Below are 23,305 nucleotides of genomic sequence, written 5' to 3' on the forward strand. Positions count from 1 at the left end.
TGCATCAGGACGTGACGTGAACGTGTGTGTTTATGTCTGTTGACAGTTAATGGAGGGGTACGTTTAAGCTGGAACCTGTTTGACTGCTTCAGGTCAGGTATTTGTCCACCTGACTGGCGCGCCTCTTCTCAGTCACCGCCTGCAGAGCAAACAGCATGGACTGACTGAACTCCGCGCTGAAACTCACAACTTCAACAGCACAGAGGGCAGACACCTGCCTGATAAAGCCTGAGGTCAGTTTCATTTATGATTTTTTTTTTTTTTTTTTTTCAGCTGTGGGCTTCTTCCTGTGTGGCGTCTGGTCCGTAAAGTGGCAGGTTTTGGGTGGAAGTGGGCAGTGTTTCAGGTTTCAGGCACCTGCATCCAGGTAGTTTCTGTCAGGTTTCAGCTCCTGTGCTGTTCAACTTAACTCCTTTTAGAAACTGGTGAATGTCATGTTCAACCAGCCGCAACCAACACTTAGAATTAAAAACAGATCAATCACTTTTCATTTAAAAAGCCTTGTCAGTTCATTTAAATGATGCATGTACTCTTTTATTGTTACAAGCTACAAATCCTCTGCTACAGCCAAAGTACAAATGTGCTGACGGATTTGTGTCTCTAATGAAACAAACAAAAAAATCCCAGAGAAGTAGTCTTTGTTTGCATTGCGGCTCTATTTTGTTCCCAATTCCTCCCGACTAAACGTTTTCGCCTTTATGACAGCAGGCATGTGCACTTTGGCTCATCTGCAAGATGTTTAATGTTTAACTAAAGTAGTACGTCAGCTGCTTGCTTTGCTGAGATATCATTTATAATTATGTAATGTCAGCTAAATGCCAAAAAAGTGGTTGATGTTAGTATTTGCTTTCACACAATAACTGCAAAGGCATTTGTTGTGGTTTCGTTTTAAAGTTAAGAAAGACGTGATAGAAAACGAGTGACAAAATATTCTAAACATGAAGCACTTTTGAGGATATAGGACCATTTTACTACGTCATATTTAGGGCTTTGTTTGATTAAATGTCGTCATTATTGTGTCTTATATAATTGTATTGTAATAAAAGACTTGTGGAGACAGTCTGAATGAATGCTGAGTAAGATTTTACCACAATCTGTCCCAGCTTGACATCTTAAATAAATAAATTAGATTAGAGATAATTAGACTTGTTAAACTAATTCTAACACCTCTACTCTGAAATTCTTCTGTGACCATCACATTGTTATTGACATGATCCTGCTGCAGTTATTGTGATCTTCTTTTCATCCTTATTGCCTGATCACATTGTTTCAGTATGTGTTGTTATAATGGCACACTGACGCTGTGTGAATCTGTCTTTAAAATCACATAACTTGAATTTTACATGCGATTGTTAAGTCACCAAGGATTTTTCTTTATCTTAATTTACTGTCTCGATGTGTGGAGTTATATAAATTGCAGTTAGGTGTTGGTGCAGTGTAAATTACAGTTTCAGTCATCCAGCTCATCTCTGCACAGCATTTCACACGATCTTGATAGAACATAGTGTCTGTCTGGATTCACTGGAGGTCTGCCAGTACTCCGTACTAGAAAGTAGCGGGTGTGGTTATTTTTGACATTATGTGCTCATGAAGAGGAAACACCCAACGACAGGATACTTGATCACAACAGTCTCGATAAACCTGTTCCTGGTTTCCTTCAATTATGGCCCAAAAGCTGAAAAGCCATAACTGAAATGCCTGAGAGATGCACCTGCAGAGGTTACCTGGGTGTCACTCGTCTTCGTGTGTACACTAAAACTGTTTTTTTTATGTCTTCATTTAACTAAACTCGTCTCTAAGAGAATACATGAGAATTTGATAGTACTTAGCATTTATCTCGAATCTAAATTAACTCATTGACACACTGAGATGTTAAACTTGTCAACAGAAACATCCTTTAATGACTTTAATTGTGATGTTAAATAAATTACTTAGTCTCTTTTCTGTTTCTCTTGTCAAAACATTGCCTGCTGAAGTCACGTTGTTCTGCTTGTCTTTGTTGATTCTTGCAACTGTAATAGACTCAAGCAGCACCAGTGATTTCTATGCATAGACTTCAATAGGTTGGCTGGATAGACTGGCCCCACCCAAAGCTGCTGTATGTTTTGTCTTGTTCTCTCCTTTCAGAGGACTTCTCGGAAATGCAGTTAAAACTAAACAGTTTGCCAGAATGGTGCATTTATGTGCAACTGTATAGAGTGGAAAAATGAGTTTCTAAATGATGTATGATCAGAGCTGTTTGCTGGATTCTCCTGGTTCACCAGTTTCACTGAAGGCCGACTAATGTTCCTGCTGTTTTGTTTTAGAAGCTTTAACGTGTTACAAATGTGCAGTATACAGTGCATACACTGCACTGTATGTCACACATGTGTAATGAACTGCTGTGTGTTCCCATAATAGCCAAATCTGTCAACTGGAAATTTTATTTTCTTCTACAGGTTTAGTCAAAGGGGACTTTTCAATGCCACTGTAACAGAAACACGTGGATCATGGTATGCACCACTGACATGTTTTGGTTCTGTGTTAAAATCTAAAATAGTCACATTTCTGTTGTGCGTTGCTTTTACAAGCTCTTCCTGTGGGCTTCTGTTTAAAGCGCTTTATGAAATGTCTTTGTTTGCAGCCGTCACACCGCAGAGTGAGGAGTCTCTCTGAGGCCTTGACCCTGGAGCGATCAGAGGAGGGGGGCCTGGTCATATCCAACATCAACAACAGTGCCTCAGCCAATCAGGGATTGAAGGAAGGTATAACCCTTGGCTTGCTACTTAAGCTTTTTTTTTTTTTAATTTTACTTCTTTTTTTTTTTTTAAATCATATTGCTTTTGACAGTTTTAGAGGCAAGAGATAATAGTGTCTTAGCTTTTAGAGTTCAAACAGTTGTTCCCCACAAGAACATGCCTCAACTCATGGATCTTGTTTGTTTGACTCAAATCCAAGGTTTTGTTAACCCTTTATTATTTAACTTTCATTTTATTATGTAATAGCCATGCAATACATAGTCTCATTTAAAATGTGCATTTTTTATTGAGTTCACTACTTCAGTTGTGAGTCTTATGGTAATTATTTGGTAGTTTGTTTTTGTTGATTAACAATATTACATTAAAATTAAAACTCTCAATTTTTTTTGCTTCTCTATTTATGTAAATTAAGTGCACACAATTGTAAAAACTGTGACTGTTTAATGCAAACACTTGATTTTTCTTTTTTTAGGGGATGAAATTGTGGGAGCAACAATCAATTTTGATCAACTATCAAAAGAGGAGGTCTTAAAAGTACTGAAGCTGATGGAGCCGTTTGATGACAAGGTGAAAGTCCTCACGCGGGGCAACCTGAGCAAGAGCGTCGGGCATCTGGACCAGTGCGCCAAGAGTCCTGCCACGGTAGGTGGAACACAGATATAATCAAGAGAAATGGAATCAATAAACCTTCATGCAGCAGTGGTTCACAACACATGAAATGTTTTGCTAAAGGTTTTAATGCAGGTTCCACTGAAACCAATGTTCTTATTTGGTTTTCTTATCTTTTAAAGTACATTCATTCTATTGGCATTTTTATAATGTTCAACAAAGAGCAGTTTTTGTGTTGCAATCTGCATTACACTAGTTGTCGTGGAAACAGTGCTAAAATTGATCCTCACCTCAACTGCTACACAACAGTTACACAAAACCTTAACATTATACATTCAAGTTGTGATTTATATTTCTAGATGCTGACGGATTCCTACAACAAACTCTACAATGCCAAAATCAAGAAGTTTATGAGAGGTGACTTGCCTGATGAAGCGAGCTATGAGAATGGGGAGGTTACTGCCAAGCCAACTGTACCAGCTTCATCCAAGGTCAGCCTAAAACGTGACATGGGGTTGCCTCGCCTTGGTGTTGACTTTGGACTTCTGAAAACCAAGACTTTGAGCACAGACATTAATGATGACTCACAATCTGATGATGGTGGAGAATTAACATTTGACAGCAATCTGAACCTTCCACCGTTGGGTCTTGGCTTGAATAGAACTTCTCTAAGTGGAGCTCAGGTACCAAGACTGAGAGTCGATGATAGAAGTCCACACCTTAATGCTCCAGACATCCCTCTGTCAGTAACATTACCACAGTGTCCAAATGTAAACACTACCAATGGTATTCAACTGGCAAACACTGGCACTCCATCAGTTGACTTGACAATGTCAAATCTTGAAAAACCTCAAATTGGGGTGGATAGCAATGGAACTTTAAGAGCTCCAGAGGTAGGTATGGACTTAAAAGGCCCAGATGTTAGTACCCCTGACATGGGGATTAACTTTAATGGGGGAAATATCACTGGTCCATCCTTTGACACTGGTGTTCCCAAAGTAGCCATTGAAAAAACAAACAAAGAATTCAAAATGCCAAAATTCAAACTGCCAGACCTGGGCCTCTCTGGACCATCTTTTAGTGGTCCAGAATGTGAGGTCCAGACACCAGATGTAGGAACCCCAGATGTTCATTCAAGTAAACTCAGTCTCAGGTATTCCAAGAGACTGAAAAACCCAGATTTAAATGTGGATGATCCTTTCAGTTACACAGAGTCACCTGAACTCAGGATTTCTGGGAGATCCCCTGGTTTAGATCTAGAAAGGCCAGATGTTGATGTATCACAGCTTGATCTAAATAGACCAGACATCGACATGTCTTCAGGACAAGTCAAAGTGCCACTTAAAAAATCAAAAATGTATCTCAAATCTCCGGATTTAGATGTAGATGCCCCATCTGATAAATTCACCCTGCCCAAATTTGGGGTCTCGGGCAAAAGTGACCTGAGTCTCAAAACACCAAACATAAAAGGTGGGATTCATTCACCTGATGTAAATTTACCCAAAACTGACCTGAAAGGACCAAACTTAGCCACTGACACTCCATCCATTGACATCAAAGGTCCATCTGGAAAATACAAGGCTCCTAAGTTTACGATGCCCAAATTTGATTTACCAAATATTCAAGTTCCAGATTTTAATGGAGATTTAGTAGGACCAGATATGCATATAACAGCACCAGATGTGAAAGCTGGAATTGTGCACCCAAATGTAGACATTGATGCACCCTCACTTAATCTCAAAGGCCCAAAGTCAAAGCTGAAAATGCCTGATGCTAATATTGGAAGTCCTGACTTGCATATTGATGCTCCCTCAAACAGATTTCAGATGCCGAAATTGAATGTTTCAGGCACGTTGCCAAAGGGACCAAATTTAGACATAGACACACATCTAAAATCTCCAGATCTGAGTCTGCAAGCTCCAAAGATAAAGGGTGGAATTGATGCCCCTGACTTGGATTTGCCCAACATGAACCTTAAAGCTCCAAAGTTAGATGTGAACACTCCAGATGTCAACATTGGTTCACCCAAAGCAAAATTTAAAATGCCAAAATTAAAGACGTCTAAATTTAGTCTTCCAAGCCTAAAAGGACCTGAGATCGATCACAGTTTTGAAGGTCCAGACATGGATGTAAATGCACCTAATGTCAATCTCAGAGCTCATAAAGCTGATTTAGAAATGCCATCTGTTGATATCGCTGGTCGATCAGGAAAATTCAAAAAGCCAAATTTGAACCTGCCTGATTTTGACCTGTCAGGTCCAAAGTTAGAGGGCCCTAATTTGGGCCTCAATTCACCCGACCTAGATATATCTGGTCCCAAGCTCAGTGGTGATATAAATGCACCAGACATAAACATACCCAAGACTGATCTCAAAAGTCCTAAACTGGACCTAAACACCCCAAAACTCAACTTAGACATGCCATCAGGTAAACTGAAAATGCCAGAGCTTCACGCTCCAGACTGGGATGTTAATGGTCCTTCAGGCAAATTGAAAATGCCTAAATTAAATCTTTCAGGTACATTACCAAAAGGACCAAATATGGACCTGAACGCAGATCTAAAGTCACCAGATTTGAGTCTGAAAGCTCCAAAGATAAAGGGTGGAGTTGATGCCCCTGACCTTGACTTACCAAACATGGACCTCAAAGCTCCAAAGTTAGATGTGAACACTCCAGATGTCAACATTGGTTCACCCAAAGCAAAATTTAAAATGCCCAAATTGAAAATGCCTAAGTTTAGCCTCCCAAGCTTGAAAGGACCTGAGATCGATCACAGTTTTGATGGTCCAGACATGGATGTTAATGCACCTAATGTCAACTTCAAAAGTCCTAAAGCTGACTTAGATGTTGATGTTGCTGGTCCATCAGGAAAATTCAAAAAGCCAAACTTGAACCTGCCTGATTTTGGCCTGTCAGGTCCAAAGTTAGATGGCCCTAATTTGGGCCTCAATTCACCCGACCTAGATATATCTGGTCCCAAGCTCAGTGGTGATATAAATGCACCAGACATTAACATGCCCAAGACTGATCTCAAAGGTCCTAACCTGGACCTCAACACCCCAAAGCTCGACTTAAGCATGCCATCAGGTAAACTGAAAATGCCAGAGCTTCACGCTCCAGACTGGGATGTTAATGGTCCTTCAGGCAAATTGAAAATGCCTAAATTAAATCTTTCAGGTACATTACCAAAAGGACCAAATATGGACCTGAACGCAGATCTAAAGTCACCAGATTTGAGTCTGAAAGCTCCAAAGATAAAGGGTGGAGTTGATGCCCCTGACCTTGACTTACCAAACATGGACCTCAAAGCTCCAAAGTTAGATGTGAACACTCCAGATGTCAACATTGGTTCACCCAAAGCAAAATTTAAAATGCCCAAATTGAAAATGCCTAAGTTTAGCCTCCCAAGCTTGAAAGGACCTGAGATCGATCACAGTTTTGATGGTCCAGACATGGATGTTAATGCACCTAATGTCAACTTCAAAAGTCCTAAAGCTGACTTAGATGTTGATGTTGCTGGTCCATCAGGAAAATTCAAAAAGCCAAACTTGAACCTGCCTGATTTTGGCCTGTCAGGTCCAAAGTTAGATGGCCCTAATTTGGGCCTCAATTCACCCAACCTAGATATATCTGGTCCCAAGCTCAGTGGTGATATAAATGCACCAGACATAAACATGCCCAAGACTGATCTCAAAAGTCCTAAACTGGACCTCAACACCCCAAAGCTTAACTTAGACATGCCGTCAGGTAAACTGAAAATGCCAGAGCTTCATGCACCTGACTGGAATGTCAATGCTCCCTCGGGCAAATTAAAAATGCCTAAATTGAATCTTTCAGGTACATTACCAAAAGGACCAAATATGGACCTGAACGCAGATCTAAAGTCACCAGATTTGAGTCTGAAAGCTCCAAAGATAAAGGGTGGAGTTGATGCCCCTGACCTTGACTTACCAAACATGGACCTCAAAGCACCCAAATTAGATATGAACACTCCAGATGTCAATATTGGTTCACCCAAAGCAAAATTTAAAATGCCCAAATTGAAAATGCCTAAATTTAGCCTCCCAAGCCTGAAAGGACCTGAGATCGATCACAGTTTTGATGGTCCAGACATGGATGTTAATGCACCGAAAGTCAACTTCAAAAGTCCTAAAGCTGACTTAGATGTTGATGTTGCTGGTCCATCAGGAAAATTCAAAAAGCCAAACTTGAACCTGCCTGATTTTGGCCTGTCAGGTCCAAAGTTAGATGGCCCTAATTTGGGCCTCAATTCACCCGACCTAGATATATCTGGTCCCAAGCTCAGTGGTGATATAAATGCACCAGACATTAACATGCCCAAGGCTGATCTCAAAAGTCCTAAACTGGACCTCAACACCCCAAAGCTCGACTTAGGCATGCCATCAGGTAAACTGAAAATGCCAGAGCTTCACGCTCCAGACTGGGATGTTAATGGTCCTTCAGGCAAATTGAAAATGCCTAAATTGAATCTTTCAGGTACATTACCAAAAGGACCAAATGTGGACCTGAACACTGATATGAAATCACCAGATTTGAATTTGAAAGCTCCAAAGATAAAGGGTGGGATTGATGCTCCTGACTTGGACTTGCCTAATATGAGCCTTAAAGCTCCCAAATTAGATATGAATGCTCCAGATGTTAACATTGGTTCACCCAAGGCAAAGCTGAAAATGCCCAAATTGAGAATGCCAAAAATGAATCTACCAAACCTAAAAGGACCTGAGATTGATGGCAGTTTCGATGGCCCAGACATTGACATCAGTGAACCTAACATCAACCTGAAAGGGTCCAAACCTGGCTTTGAAATGCCAGATGTTGATTTTGGCAGCCCATCAGGAAAACTTAAAAAGCCACATTTGAAAATGCCTGATGTGGGGTTTTCTAGTCCAAAGTTAGATGGCCCAAACTTTGATTTCAAGTCACCAGATCTTCATGGCAAATTACCGAAAGGGCCAAATTTGAACATAAATTCAGACCTCAAAACTCCAGATTTTAATCTCAAAGCTCCAAAGATGAAAGGTGGAATTGATGCCCCCAAGTTGGGGTTACCAGACATGGACCTTAAGGCCCCAAAGTTACATACAGACAAACCCGATGTCAATATTGGTTCCCCGAAAATGCCAAGTTTAAATGCACCAGACCTCAGTCTCTCTGGACCTAATCTTTCAGAACCTAGACTGAAAGTCCCTGGTATAAGTATGCCAGACTTAGAATTGCCTGATACAAAGTTCAAAGGTCCCAAACTAGACCTCAGTGCAAAACGCCCAGATCTAGGAATAAATGGTAACATAGGACAACCTGACCTGAACTTTACTGCCCCTCAAGTCAAAGGAGGAATAAGAGGTCCAGACTTTGACATGAATGTTCCCTCAGGAAACATCCAGGGTCCTCAGACTGATCTTGATTTGGCAGACAGAAAATTCAGACTCCCTTCTTTTAAGTTGCCTCAGTTTGGAGGCCCAGATCTTAATAGGACAGGGTCTGATATTGATTTTGGTGCATCTCTGAGACCAAAACATATGGACATTTCTCCTCCAAATGCAAAACTGAACATGAAACCACAGTTGAGGGGAAATATCACAGCTCCAAATGTTAGTGCTCCAAACATGGACCTCAGCATGCCGAAAGCAGCAATGCAGAATCCACAATGGCGTCCCAAATGTCCAGATCTTAACATTGATGATCCCTCACTAAATTTCAAAGGACCTGTTTATAAGAATCGCAGATCAGATGTCACAGGGTTAAACATGAAAATGCCTGCCCTGGATGTAGATGGAGATGTCACACTTCGTCACAAAGATATAAAGTCACGTAGTACCAAAGTAAGGTCCAGCTACCCTCTGGTGGATGCTCATTTAGGTCACCATCTTGATTTCAACCGTTCAGATCTGAACATTGATGATTTCACGGGAAAGGATCATGTGCTCAGAGCCAGAGGCTCAAAATTGGACCTCCAGGCATCACATAACTATGGACAGGCGATCCCCCCACCAGGTGTTAATATTGGCATGAGGGACCCCAGACATACCAGAAGAATTTCTCCTGGTGAAACTGACATATATGCAAAACCTCAGAAAACAAAACAGCCGGTACCTAATGCACGTTTGCCACATTTTTCTCAAGATTCAAGAATAAGAGTGCCAGACAGTACAGGTGGGTACTATGTCACTGTTTTTCCTACTCAACAGCAAAAAAATAAAATGCCTTACTTTTATCCACGAGACGTGGACCTTGAAGTTCCAGGTGAAAATGATGCAAAAGGGTCAACATTCTTTTTCTCGAACCTCATATAGGTTTTAAACCACTGATGTTCCATAAGAGGTACCAAGTATTTTTGTTCATGAGCTTTTTATCTTGGGTTTATTTATTTGGACTTAAGCTGTTATGTATATTATTGTATGATTTATGCTGTTATGTATATTATTGTATGATTTATGTTCATGCAGTTTTGAAATACGTCACTTTCTGCCTCATGTAAGATTTCTTTTTTTTTTATTATTATTTTTTTTTTACTGTATATAAAGCCAGTCTTGTTGCTTTGTAATGATGCAGCCTACATTAAATGCAGCGGTCTTGCACTTGTTTTATATGTAAATTCAGACGTTTTCACATTTTGTTGTTTTTTAATATCTTTTGTACTATGCAAGACTTGTTTGAAGTGTGCAGGTATTCTTTCTATGTATATTAAAGTTAAGTTATGTCCCTCAAAATCCCCAAAGTTTTACTGCAGTTTAATACTAATGGTGATTCTCAAAGAAGAAATGTGTGTATTTTACTTTACAAGATCAAACGATGTATGTTGTTCTGTTGTATATTGTTGTATATAACCCTAACCCTAACCATAATAAATGATAGTGAAATTATTGAATTTTACTATGTAATAAACTATATAAAGTGCCATAGGACATCATAAACATCATATAGTTTTTAATGTCAAGTTTGTCTTTGAAATACATTTAAGTTTTGGAATCTTGTATAGGACAGCAACTAATGATTATTTTTATTATGGATGAAACAGATTTTTGGTTTGTGAAAATTCTGAAAATAGTGAGAAATGCATTCACAATTACCCGGAGCTCAGAGTGACACCTTCACACGGATTTTTTTTTTTTTTTTTTTTAAGTAATAAAACAATGAAAATGAAAGACAGCAAATCTTCAAGTGAAGCTGGAACCATGAAATGTTTTTCCATGAAAAATAAATGAACATCAGTTAAGTTGCCAATTAAGTGTCTGTCAATCAACTTATCAGTTTATTGACTAATCATTTCAGCTTGTATAAACGAAACATCTAAATTCTTCCCAGATTTTTTTTTTGCAAGAATGTTTTATTTGACTAAGTTAACTAAGTAGTAACAATAGCTGTCAGATAAATGTAACCTTAGAGAAGTAAAAAGTACAATATTTACCTTTGAAATATAGATGTACTTAACACTTATACTCCAGTGCAGTACTGACAGTAACTCTCTAAATGTACATCTGGGCCGCAAGGATGAATTAAAAAAAAATGCAAACGTTCCCTTTAAGAAACTGTTCAACAGAGCAGGAACTTCCGCCTCTGACGTCGAGGGTGCGCCACCGTACGTTTGGATATGACGTCACCAACACGCGACATCATACCACGGAAATACCACAACGACCTTTCATGCAGCAAACACGCTGCGATTCCGATTATAATGTACATTTCAAAAGATTTAAGAGGGAATTAAGTGCGTGTGTTACTGTGGAAGAAAACTAAATCGCAATGTTTCGTTGTTCTCTGGTAATTTGTGGCAGAGGAGTCGCTAAAAGGGTAAGTAACGTTTAACCTGCTGCTGTATTGGCTGCACATAGTTCCATTAAATCGTTCAGTTTCAGAACGTGAACGTGAGCTGGTCATGTTGTACTTTTAAGGCATCTGTAGGGACAGTGGCGGTGACTCTGTAGGTGAAGCTTTGAGTAATCAGCAAAACAATCTATTCATCTAATAAAGATGCTGAGAATAGACTGCAAAGTCGAACTCATACATGTCTAATAATGATCAGAAGATGAAATCTGAGTTCTTTGAGTGTTTTACGGGAGGGAATAAAATTTGCAGCTTTATCTCAATAGCTGTATATTCCAATTATACCTTAGCGCTAAACAGTCTCCACAGTTTCCCAGAGCCGAAGGCAACTTTCTCAGATTCAAACAACACAAGTTCTAATTATATAAAACAGAGAAAATGAGCAGATCCTGCGAGAGAAGAAGCTGGAAGTATTTTCACGTTAAAGTGCTGAAATCATCAAATTGCCACAGATTAATTGTTTGTTTAAGCCCTAACGTCATTTTTGAAGTTAAATAACAGACATTTGCTGGCTGCGGTTTGAAAAATGTTTTATGTTATGACAGAAACAAACACAACATCACGCTTTGCTCCAGTAACATCTGATCAAGATATGTCATTATTTCAATAGCTCATATGTAAACTCGTATTAAGTATGTATGAGTTGCTGGAGTATTTGAAAATAAAGGTATGTGAAGTACAGTTCTTCACACTGCCACTCTCATCATATTTCTATAATTTAACCAGCAGAAATGTGCAAATGGTGGAGCCTGATTAATGCCATATTGGAGGGTTTTGCGGTGCCTGCTGAATGATGACAGATATCAGTCTTTTTTTTTGGTGTTTTCTTGTCAAACGACGTCACTGACTCAAACATTTCTCCTTCTCAGTTGGCCTCGTCCTTTTCTGGTGAGAGTGCTCTGCCTCCTAACCTTCTGCTGCCTACAAACCTTGTGGATCCTGCCAGATTAAGTGAGTTTATTTTAGATTAAATTGCAGTTTTTAGATTAAATCTGAACTTGTTGATGTTGCTGTTGTTGTAGTTAAGATGATATGGTCTTTGAAGTAAAAAGAAATGTTTTTGAACTTGTTTAACCTGATGTTTTAAACCAGTATCTTTAAATTTCACTGTGACCTCCTAAACATGAACTATGTTGTTCCCAAAGAGTTTTTATCTGCATTCACAACTTGTATCATGAAAGTCAGACTCATCAAAGACTTGACTCTTCCACACACCACTAGAATGGTTTTTCTCTGCTCACGTCTCTTTTAATAGTCTTGACTGTCTCTGTCCATTGTATGAAAGATGCTCATTACCGACTCCTCTCCTGCAGAGCGACCTCCTCCTCCTCCAGGCTGCTCCCTGCCTGTTCTGAGGAAGTGTGATGTTGTTGTTCCCGCTCATCTGAGCCCAGTCCAGATGTGGGTGGACACTCTGGAGAGGCAGGACAGCGAGCCATTGGGTTTGGCTCATCTCCACCCGGATGTCTTCGCGGTGCCTCCGAGGTAAAGCAGAGTTCACATTTTCAAAGCTTTGATGTTAATATTTTCATCTTTCGTCAGGAGAGTTTTGTCAGATTCTATGGATTCCAGGACTCTGGATGAATCCTGTGTTAACCAGTCGTGTCTTTTCTCTCCTCTCAGGCTCGATATTCTCCACGATGTTGAAGTATGGCAGAGGAATTTTAAAAGAATTGTAAGTCACTCATTTTGAAATGTTTGGCATCAGACATGTTTTGTTGTGAGATGAATTCAGGACATGTTCAGGCTTGTAGTTCCATTAGATAAACAAACCATAAGAAAGTATTTTATTTTATTTTTTTTGAAGGGACAGATACATAAACCTTATGACACTTGTTGTTTCACTGACCAAGCAATTTACCAATATTAGCAGCAGACGATAATTATCACAACTTTATCAAAAACAACTTAGTTGCATTAACATTTGCTGCAGCTGAGCTCAGTCTATGCAGGAACCCCAACCTGGTTTTCCTAAGTGTCTGACTGTATTTTACATCAGTCAGTGTGAGCTGTGCAGTACAGCTGTAGCAGGGCCGTCCTGTGTGGGGTTTGCATGTATCCCCATGCTAGCATGACTGTCCTCCGGGGTCTCTGGTCTCCCCCACCTTCAAAAACTTGTATCTCCTGTCAGGGCCCTTGACCCAGTCACTGGCTTTCAGCTGGAGTTGGTCCTCTGCTCCTCAGGGATTGGTTAAAATACAGAGAACAAATTTCACCACTTAGCACCGAGTTTGACAATAAAGAATCTTCTTATTCATCAGTGAGAATCATGGCTGAAGGGTATAGAAACTCAAGCTTGACCAATAAAAAGCTGATGTTCACTGAACTGACAGTTGTTTTGATCTTGCAGAGCCACGCCAGCACAAAGGTCAGGTCAGAGGTCAGAGGTGGAGGCAAGAAACCGTGGAAACAGAAAGGAAGTGGAAGAGCACGTCATGGAAGCATCAGATCACCGTTATGGAGAGGAGGTGACTGCTTTTAGTCTGTGAAATGCTCCGTTCCTTATGTGCCTTTAACGTTTCAGGTAGATGTAGATGAATCGTCTGGTTCACGTCCTGCTCCAGAATTTTAACTTGAAGTGACAAACGCCGGATCTGTGGTGTAAATCCTTTTCCTTCACCTCAGCAGAATCATCATTAGAGATTCTTCACAGGTTGGGAATGAGATGAAGTCTGACGGCCGGTGTCTTTCTCTCAGGTGGGGTGTCTCACGGACCCAGAGGGCCGACCAGTTACTACTACATGTTACCCATGAAGGTTCGAGTGTTGGGACTCAAAGTGGCTCTGAGCTCCAAGATGGCTCAGGTAACTGAAAGCAAATGAAATCTGACACGTGCGTCCGTTAAATCTTTCTGTGCTTAAAATAGAATTTACGTGTTTCCAGTGGTTTGAGTTTATTTATTTATTGGACAAACCAAAAACATGTCTATCTAGAAGTGGTACTTTGTCCCAGTATTCATCGGCCTGATTTTAAAAATGGTATCACTTTTAAATACTTAAATATCATAGCCAAAATAACTGCTGATGAATATTCCTAATTGTTTTAAACTTTGATCTGACTGTTGTATATTCTCCCAGGACTACCTGCATGTCGTGGACTCTCTGAACATCCCCACACCCGACTCTCAGTACCTGCTGGACCTGCTCAGACACAGACACTGGGGAGAGTCGGTGCTGATAGTCGATGTGTGAGTACCGTCAGCGAGTGTCATCCTGTGGCGCTTCAATAAAAACTTTTTTTCCTCTGGTTTGCTCGGTGCTGATGTTCTTCTTGTTTTCAGAGGTGAAGAGATTCCTGAAAACATCCTTCAGGCAACAGCAAATTTGAAGACAGTGAACGTTATTCCAGCCATTGGTAAGTTGGCACTAAAAGGCGACATGAAGCACGACCTTTGTCTGAAGACAAACTGTTGTTACATCATTATTTACAACTTCAGTTAGTTTGCAGCTACATCAGCGTGTGAGGATGCCTGTAAAAGACGTTTTCACTATCAGAGCATTTCACAGGTGCTTCCAAAGGCAACTGGACTTGCCTGTGGCTCTAGAAGACGTTTCGTCTCTCATCCAAAAGGTTTCTTCAGTCCTGACCGGTGGGGAGTCCCAGGCCTTTGTGCTCTTGCGGGATCATAGCTCCGCCCAGCATCATGCAAGTCGTTCGGGTCACGTGAGTCTTGGTATGATTGGCTGTTCAGCTGCCTGGGGAGAGATCTCAGGACTGCGTTGTAAGTGGCTGGTAAGTGGTGTCTTAGACCACCTCCTCTGTTCACTGATGGTCTTTCCAGTTTGACATGGACGGCTTCTTTCACTCCTCTCAAACCATCGGTCTTCCCTGGCCAAAATATGTACATTATTGTCCTCAAATGAATGTCCCTTGTCCTTGAGATGTAGGTGGACTGCTGAGTCTTCACCTGAGGTGTTGGCTGTCCTGTGTTGTGCCATGCGCTTATGGAGCGGTTGCTTTGGTGTTACTGAGCTTGAAGTGAAGCCCAGTAACACCCTGAGGCAGAAGCTTGTCCACCAATGTAGAGCAATGTAGTGTATGCAGCGCAATGCAGGGAGGAATGCAAAGACTAGTACATTTTGGGAAACGAAGCAACCGCTCCATAAGCACATGGCACAACACAGGACAGCCAACACCTCAGGTGAAGACTCAGTCCACCTACATCTCAAGGACAAGGGACATTCATTTGAGGACAATAATGTACATATTTTGGCCAGGGAAGACCGATGGTTTGAAAGAGGAGTGAAAGAAGCCGTCCATGTCAAACTGGAAAGACCATCAGTGAACAGAGGAGGTGGTCTAAGACACCACTTACCAGCCACTTACAACGCAGTCCTGAGATCTCTCCCCAGGTGGCTGAACAGCCAATCACACCAAGACGTGATCCGAACGACTCGCATGATGCTGGGCGGAGCTATGATCCTGCAAGAGCACAAAGGCCTGGGACTCCCCACCAGTCAGGACTGAAGAAACCTTTTGGATGAGAGACGAAACATCTTCTGGAGGCACAAGCAAGTCCAGTTGCCTTTGGAAGCACCAAGAGGAACCATGACCTGGATGAACGAGAATCATCAGACATATTTTACAGGTGTTGAAAAACATACATTCTTTGTTACCTGCTATAGAGGTGAACAGAATCTGCCTTTTCTCTGTCAGGTCTGAATGTCCACAGCATGCTGAAACATGAATCCATCATCCTCACGCTGGAAACCATCAAGTTTCTGGAAGACAAGCTGCTTTGGCATGACCAGCGCTACACGCCCCTGTACCCGTTCAAACTGCCCTACTCCGACTTCCCATAGAAGACACACTCACCTGTAATATATTCACTGACTGCAGCGACACCAATGTTCTCTTTATGTGTTTATTATGTTTAACAAAAAATCCATCAATAAATAATGCCAATGATTAAAAAAAACAATGCAAAGTTTTATTAAAAGTATCTAAAAGGCATGCGGATCGCAGAAGGCCTAAAATCGATAGCTGCATTTGTACGGAACGAGGCTGTTGGCCAAATCGTTCCTGATCTCCCAGCGAAGGGCCGAGCGCTTCTTCTCTGTTGGCACGATGTAGGTGTTTGGCACGTAAACCCTCCGAGGTTTAGGCTGCAACACAACAAAACAAGACTTAATCTACCTTGACACTAATGTGGATCCAGTTTGAAAACGCTGTCTGAAGCTCTTAGTCCACATAAATGATTTTTCAGGTCCTCTGGGACTGCAGAATTGAGACTATTGATATGATTAGAACATAGCATTAAATGTAGAAATAACATAGTTTTAGCTGTACAGCTTCAATGCTCAGCACCTCACACTGTGTGGAACAGGAAATAACTTCATCGCAGAGAGAATGTGACCGTGGGTTTTTGCTTTAGACACGAAAGATTTTTGCCTGGTGCTGCTTTACAGAGAGTATTTGGGGAAACACTTACTGGAGGAGGTTGGTATGTGAGTCGTTCCTGAAAACAAAAGAGAAACTTGTTGAAGCAAACCAGAGGTGCAACATGTTGTCAACACATTCAACAACTGAACACTATCAAGAACGAAGATGTGTGACTGCAGCTGAAACGCAGGAGGAGCTTCAAAGTAAACATTTGGACACTTCATATAAACTAAAGGGCTTTTTTTTTTTTTTCTATTGAAGACATGCTTTCATACCTTTATCTCCAGGCGGAGAGCTCTCCTGTCCTTCTCTCCTGGAAGTTTATACATGTCCCAGAGCTGCTTATACTGGAAATACCTGTAGAGACCATGAGTCAACTATCAGACCAGTGTGGCTCTAATGGGAACAAGAATGAGTGTCTTGTGGTTCTGTTTTCTTTAATGTCTCTTAACTTGGATTACCTCTCAGGTTTTTAACTTACTTTGCCACTGGGTCTGTCTTCTTCATGGTTTGCTGACTCATCACTGGTCGGATGACTGAAACATAAGAATGTCTGATAAATTATCAAGCGGCGTAGTGTTAAAATAATAATTTGAGTTGGTACAGTAGGCTGGTGTTGACTTACAGGACTTGGGTTTGGGACGGATGTCGGCGTCACTTTGAGCTCGAGTCTGTCCAAAGTGAAATGACAATAAAGTGATTTTTAGTAACAGTAAAGACGTTTAATCAGCTCTGAGCACAGAGTAGCTACACGTCTCTGTTCTTTGTAATGTAACAGTGGAGGGGATCTCCCCATTCTGTTGGACTACATTACCCACCATGCTTCTTATGTAGGACTCAAAGGCGCTCATAGAGATTCCCTCGCTCTCAGAACTCTGGCTGTCGCTCTGGCTGTCGCTCTGGCTGGCTTCGTCTTCGTTCTCCGTCTCAAAGTCGCGTTGAGCCGACGTGGATAAACGAAGCTCCGCAAGTCGTTCCTCCAGACAGCTCGCTGCTTCTGCAGGCAAACAAACAGCATCCTTTACATTCAGAGAGACCATCAGGATTGCACTGGGTTTGATTTTCAGGCAAAGCATCACAATGACCAGAGAACAAACGTGATTAGTGGTGGGAGGATGTGCTGCTCCTGTATCTGTGATCTCTGGAAGGAATCCATTTTCAAGGCTAATACTGACACCAAATTAGCTCGATTGTTAATTATTGTCCTGATTTTGGTCTGGATTATTGATCTTGGACTTAGAAGATGGTTCCTGGTCAAAACCTCGTCAGTTAACTCAATTATCAATCAAAACACATCTTCACATTGACCTCTGACATACTGCTAACTCAACCTCTCATAAACAGCCATTATATCATTTCCCAAAAGGACAGCAACTTAATAAGAGTTATGTTAAGAGATTAAACTAAAACAAAGTGAGTTGATTATCCTTTGAATCTCATGTTAACCTGAGATCTCAGTTTTTAATTGCTTGATTGCTTATTCAAATTTCAGTGTATAACTTTCACTTGCAGGATGGAAGTGAACATTTTTAACTGTGTTACGTTTTTCAGACGACACGATTTCAACCAGGTGAGCATCCTGAATGTGGCAGAGGCGGAACTGAAGCATCAGTATGAGTCGACTGCATTTTACACACAACCTCTGATGTAAAATTAAAGGCTCAACCTGATTTGCTGACCCTGAGATTCATGCTCATGTTGGACCATCAGCAGTGACTTCCTGTTAGAAAGTATTTTTTGGAAAAGTAAATTTTGAGTAATAGCATTTTAACGAGCTGATGTCCTGATACTGACGCTGTTAGGAGACAGACAGGAAGCCATTTACCCTTCATCTGTCTGAGGTTTCCCTCCCACTCCTCACACATCTCCTCATACGTCATCTGGCTGAAATCCACTTTGGAGTCGATAAACTTGATGTCTTTGTTGCTTGAAGACTCGTCTGGATCCTCCGACTCGACTTTGTCCTCTTTCTCCACGTTATTGTCTTCTTTAAGGTCCTGCACTTCTTCTTCTTCTTCTTCTTCTTCTTCTTCTAGCCGTTCAGATTGTTGCCCTTCTTCAGCATCACCACTCCCACCTTCTGATTGCTTCTCTTCCAAAATGAATTTGTCTTTCACTTCCACAGCTGCACGTTGTTCCTCTGCTGCTTCATTTCTCACTTTGTTTTCAGTGGCTTCGCATTGATCTTCAGATTTCTCCTCATCTGCTCGGTCTGGATCTTCCTCTGGTGTCCTGTCTGTGTCGTCCACCTCTGCTTGCAGGCAATCATCTCCACAAAACGCCACATTAGCTTCAGGCTCAGTGTCTGCTAACGCACTGAGGGGACGAGGCTCGCTGTAGTCCTGCTCTGTGGGTTCGATGTCAAACCCGCTGAAGCTGCAAAGTGAATGATCGTCCTCTTCGTCGTCTCTGGTCTCAGACAAGTCTCCCCGACTGTCCTGGTCAAACTCTGTTATGGTGTGGTCGTCTCTGTAGTCTCCTCCCTCCTGCTCCTCTGGTCTGTAGGTGCCGTAACCAGAGGTCATCAGACTCGGAGCTGGACTATCACAACTGCTGCTACAGCTTTCATCATCATCATCATCATCATCATCGTCCTTGTTGTTGCTTCCACTTTGGAAACTCCCCTCACTCATGTTGCCCTGGTTGTTCAGTTCAGGCTTCTCCTCCTCTGAATCCTCCTGGAGTGAGCCCTCGGCCTCATCAACATGTTTGGAGTCTTCCTCTTGGACCACTTGCTCAATCTCCACCACCTCCTCGTCTTCCTCCTCCTCCTCCTCCTCCTGACTATCACAACTGCTGCTACAGCTTTCATCATCATCATCATCATCATCATCATCATCATCATCATCATCATCCTCCTCCTCCTTGTTGCTTCCACTTTGGAAACTCCCCTCAATCATGTTGCCCTGGTTGTTCAGTTCAGGCTTCTCCTCCTCTAAAGCCTCCTGGAGTGAGCCCTCGTCTTCATCAACATGTTTGGAATCTTCCTCTTGGACCACTTGCTCAATCTCCACCACCTCCTCTTCTTCCTCTTCCTCCCGACGCTCTCCATCAGACCAAAAAGAGGAGTTAAGAGACTTCTTGTCCTCGTCGCTCTCATCGTCCCACTGACTGTCGTACATTTTGGACATGGTGGCGGCTTGCAGGTGAGTGCAGTGTGTGATCTGCGGACACAGAGGGCTTAAGGAAAGAGCTAAGAGGATTAAGCTGATAGTCGGGAGCTTTAGCTCGTTCTGCTGGCCCTCTTCTCTAAGCTCGAACAGCTCCAGCTGCTGGTGACCAGCGGGATTACATCTCTGCTGCTTTGTGTTGAATCCTTCTATTTGATCCCATTTTATTTGATCCCACAGCTGGTTTCCACTTTAGAGATGAGTGACAGGGGCCCGACACAGAGATGCAGTAGCTACATGGTATCAGAATTTGTATGTGTTTTCATTGTTTAGAGTTTTATTTCATGTTTTTATGCTGCAAAAATAATTTCTGAAGAACAATATAAGGATAATTTTACATTAATATTTTGTGGAATTCAGTACTTTGTGATTCATTTGAAAATGCATAAACATCTTTCATATTTTCAGCAAAAGACAAACCTTCACTTATGACTTAAAACATTATTTTGGGGTATTTGAAAATTTTGGGTATATTTCTTTTTGTTCATATTGCTGGAATTGGTTTTACTGCAGGTACAGTGAATGTTTTATGTTACCTCAAATTTTACATTTGACTTTAGAAATTTTATGTTGATCTGCTGCCTTGTGTGAAGCACTCTGTAACCTGGAGTTTGTAATGTGATGTGTGAATGAAGATTATTATTATCATCGTTGTTGTTATTATAGAACAAACACTTAAAAGAGGTGGTCAGAAGATTACAGTTAAGTGTACTTTACCTGAGTCTTCACTGTAGACTGATTCATCACAGATAAGAGACTGTCCTTTATGTTTCCTGTAGGTGGAGAAAACAAAACAGTGTTATTGTTACATTTCCACATTCTCATGCAGTCACATCCTGATTTAAACTCTTCCATTGACAGTAAGCAATTAGGTTGGTAAGTCTGTGTCTACGTTGTGTTTCTGTTAATCACTGCTGAAATGATTAATCAATTATTCTATCTGATCAACAAATCAAAATGTACGACAATTCTGGTCAATTATTAATTGTTGTTCTTTATCAAATAGACCCACACAACAGATTTTTAAGACTACAGTACTTCACTACTTCACTGCTGGTCAGACAGAAGACATTTAAGACCATTAGTTTGAGTTCTGGGAGTTTGTCATCATTATTGACATTTGATAGATTATCAATATCATATTATCAATACTAAAGGTGATAATTAGTCGCAGCCCATTTGTACAACAAAAGTGTGGACAGTAAAAAAAGGGAGCCACAGACCAATAACTCTGATGCAATGTTTTAATGCATCGTGTGTGTGTCTCTAAAATTTAACTTGAAACGAATGAATGAAAAAACAGCTGAATGAACAGTGTGTCAGTCTGTGGATGTAAGTCTTATTCAAGTGACCTCAGGACTTTTCTCTTGATGAAGCGTCTCCCCTGGCTGTCAGGAGTGGATGTGTAGCTGTCAGTGAGCGGCGGGTGGAGGGTGTCGTCAGGATCCGGCTCCACCTGCAGCCTGCTGGGAGCACCTGGAGGCAGATGGACCTTCGTAGCCAATGAGTGTTGAGCGTATGAGTCACAGCATCCCCGTTGCTGTCGAGAGTCTCCGTTCTGACAAGTGGTGAACACCTGAGTTAAATCATACACAGAAATCATCTGCAAAGTGTTTCAGTCTGATTATCATGCTTTTAGCTGCTTTCTCACCGTTCAGCATGATCATGGTGTATTCAGATCGTACAAAATTCAAACACAGATCTGCTTGTGCACAGTCTACGTGTGGTTAACAAATACCTGTCTGTCAGGCTCCGCTTGCCTGGCATGTAAGAAAAACCCATCAGCAGAGTCATCAAAGTAGCACTGACCAACTGTGAAGAAAAACACAGAATTCACCAGTTAACATACAACAACTTTTGATGGAAAACCCTAAAATGTTACACTTGACTGCTGACCTGCTTTGTACTTTTAGAGAACGATATCAAAACAGTTCCTCTTAAAATCCCACAGTACACTTAGTGCTCTGACCTTTCTCTTTGGTGTAGGCAGGAGGAGGACTTGGATGAGATGTGACTGTCTGAGATCTGGTGCAGTATGTCTGAGTGGGTGAGGCGAAGTTTTTCCATTCTCCACGTCGAATCAGTTCATCAAGATCTGACATTCAACAAACAGATGCTGTAATCCTTTAAAATGAGTTTAAACATGGAGCGTTTTCCATGTCATCAATCTTTCTTGAGATGTAATCATTTTAGAGTTAAAAAACATTAATTACCACGATTAATTTTTTAACACTAATGCAAAATATACAACAAGCTACAGATAAAGCTGAAAAACAATATGGTAATCAGAGAGGGAGGGAGAGAGAGAGAGAGAGAGAGAGAGAGAGAGGATGGATGTTTTGGAGTCTAACCTTGCTTGAATTTATGCAGCCTGTGTTTTGGTATGTTTTTGTAGCCCAGGTCCACCAGTTGTTCCTGAAGTTCCTCTTCTGAGAAATCCAGGTTGTCCATAATATTTTCAGCTTGAAGTCAAGGAGGCAGTATAAATCCTGAAGGGGTAAAATAGAAAATAGATGATAGAAACATGTATGAGGAAGAACAAGAGAGACTTTTAATAGTTTTTTGAGGTCTGGCGAGTTGTACAGAATTTTACTTTATGTCTTTAATATCTTGATACCACGTTGGCAATAAGTCTTCTCGCCTTAGTCTGTTTGGATTCAGTGAGTTTTTTAGATTAATTGATCAATACAATCAATATCTAAAAAGATATATAGTATTAATACTCTACCCTAATTGATACAATATAAACAACACCTCTCAGTATGACTTAATGTTATATTTGACCGCATTCTTTTTCATATTATCTGGTAGAGTAAATCAGCGATTAGCAGTAGACATGTTTGTTTCAAAGCAAACTCCATTCACAAAAGTGACAATTTAGTGGCGTCAAACATACAAAACTGGTAACTTGTTGAATATTAACGATGTTTACCGTCTCTAAATGCGAAATATGGCGAATAGAAGTTATTTAAAAGCTGAAACATGCCTTGAGATAATAGCACCTAGCGATACATGTTAGTAGCACTCGTTGATTTAAATGTATAGCGGGTTGAGTTAAAAAACTAGTATTGTTAACCCCTTTTCAGGTGCTATTTAAACTGAATAAAATTGGCTAGCTTTACCTCTTGTGCAAGCCGATTTTACGAGTGGACTATTCAGATTTTAAATAGCCCAATATTTTAAAAAACAGTTGTTATTAAGGAAGCCAATTCTACATTTTTGAAAAGTGTTCGGCATATCGTTTATGCGAACGTGAACAGAGGCGAGCTAAGCTAATGCTACAGCAGTCAAACAAGCAGTAAATGCATGAACAACGTTAGGTGGTAACATTCAACGGGTTCGTTTCTCACCTGCCCGACTGCCGGTCGCTGTTATACTCTATCCATTATGGAAAAAGTACCGGTCCAGGTTATTAGTAGAAGTTTGTTTTATTGTTTACACCTTCGCAAATACAGCACCAAGACAACAGCCGTTAACAAGCTTTAAAAACGACGCCTTGTTTCGGCTTCGATGAACTTCCGGTTCTTTTCTTCTTCGGTTAGCAATCTAGTATTGTAGCGC

The 23,305-nt window shown here is 41.0% G+C and overlaps 3 protein-coding genes across 4 annotated transcripts; 2 read left to right on the plus strand and 1 right to left on the minus strand.

Moving 5' to 3' along the window:
- Window positions 1-86: 86 nt before the first annotated feature.
- LOC143318935 (uncharacterized) lies at window positions 87-9,830 on the plus strand. Its single transcript, XM_076727475.1, has 5 exons — window positions 87-233; window positions 2,439-2,492; window positions 2,624-2,744; window positions 3,211-3,380; window positions 3,707-9,830. The coding sequence occupies exons 2-5, from the start codon at window positions 2,490-2,492 to the stop codon at window positions 9,659-9,661; spliced, it is 6,249 nt and encodes a 2,082-aa protein (XP_076583590.1). The 5' UTR covers window positions 87-233; window positions 2,439-2,489; the 3' UTR covers window positions 9,662-9,830.
- Window positions 9,831-10,944: 1,114 nt separating this feature from the next.
- Window positions 10,945-16,105, plus strand: mrpl4 (mitochondrial ribosomal protein L4). Its single transcript, XM_076729197.1, has 9 exons — window positions 10,945-11,159; window positions 12,062-12,143; window positions 12,506-12,677; window positions 12,816-12,867; window positions 13,543-13,660; window positions 13,890-13,996; window positions 14,270-14,379; window positions 14,473-14,546; window positions 15,849-16,105. Exons 1-9 carry the CDS (start codon window positions 11,112-11,114, stop codon window positions 15,992-15,994), a joined length of 909 nt encoding a protein of 302 aa, XP_076585312.1. The 5' UTR covers window positions 10,945-11,111; the 3' UTR covers window positions 15,995-16,105.
- Window positions 16,043-23,273, minus strand: hyls1 (HYLS1 centriolar and ciliogenesis associated). Of its 2 annotated transcripts, XM_076729196.1 has the most exons (12): window positions 23,095-23,273; window positions 22,096-22,233; window positions 21,714-21,839; window positions 21,483-21,556; window positions 21,097-21,320; window positions 20,462-20,517; window positions 17,393-17,571; window positions 17,200-17,245; window positions 17,056-17,110; window positions 16,850-16,931; window positions 16,624-16,650; window positions 16,043-16,297 (listed from the first exon to the last, which is right to left on the minus strand). In XM_076729196.1, the coding sequence occupies exons 2-12, from the start codon at window positions 22,193-22,195 to the stop codon at window positions 16,163-16,165; spliced, it is 1,104 nt and encodes a 367-aa protein (XP_076585311.1). In that variant the 5' UTR covers window positions 22,196-22,233; window positions 23,095-23,273; the 3' UTR covers window positions 16,043-16,162. The 2 variants fall into 2 exon arrangements, with proteins under 2 accessions (XP_076585311.1, XP_076585310.1); XM_076729195.1 differs by lacking the exons at window positions 20,462-20,517; window positions 21,097-21,320; window positions 21,483-21,556; ... (1 more) ...; window positions 22,096-22,233; window positions 23,095-23,273 and adding an exon at window positions 18,400-20,051.
- Between the last annotated feature and the right edge of the window lie 32 nt (window positions 23,274-23,305).

This window comes from Chaetodon auriga, chromosome 4 (assembly GCF_051107435.1).
Source record: "Chaetodon auriga isolate fChaAug3 chromosome 4, fChaAug3.hap1, whole genome shotgun sequence".
Lineage (NCBI taxonomy): Eukaryota > Metazoa > Chordata > Actinopteri > Chaetodontiformes > Chaetodontidae > Chaetodon > Chaetodon auriga.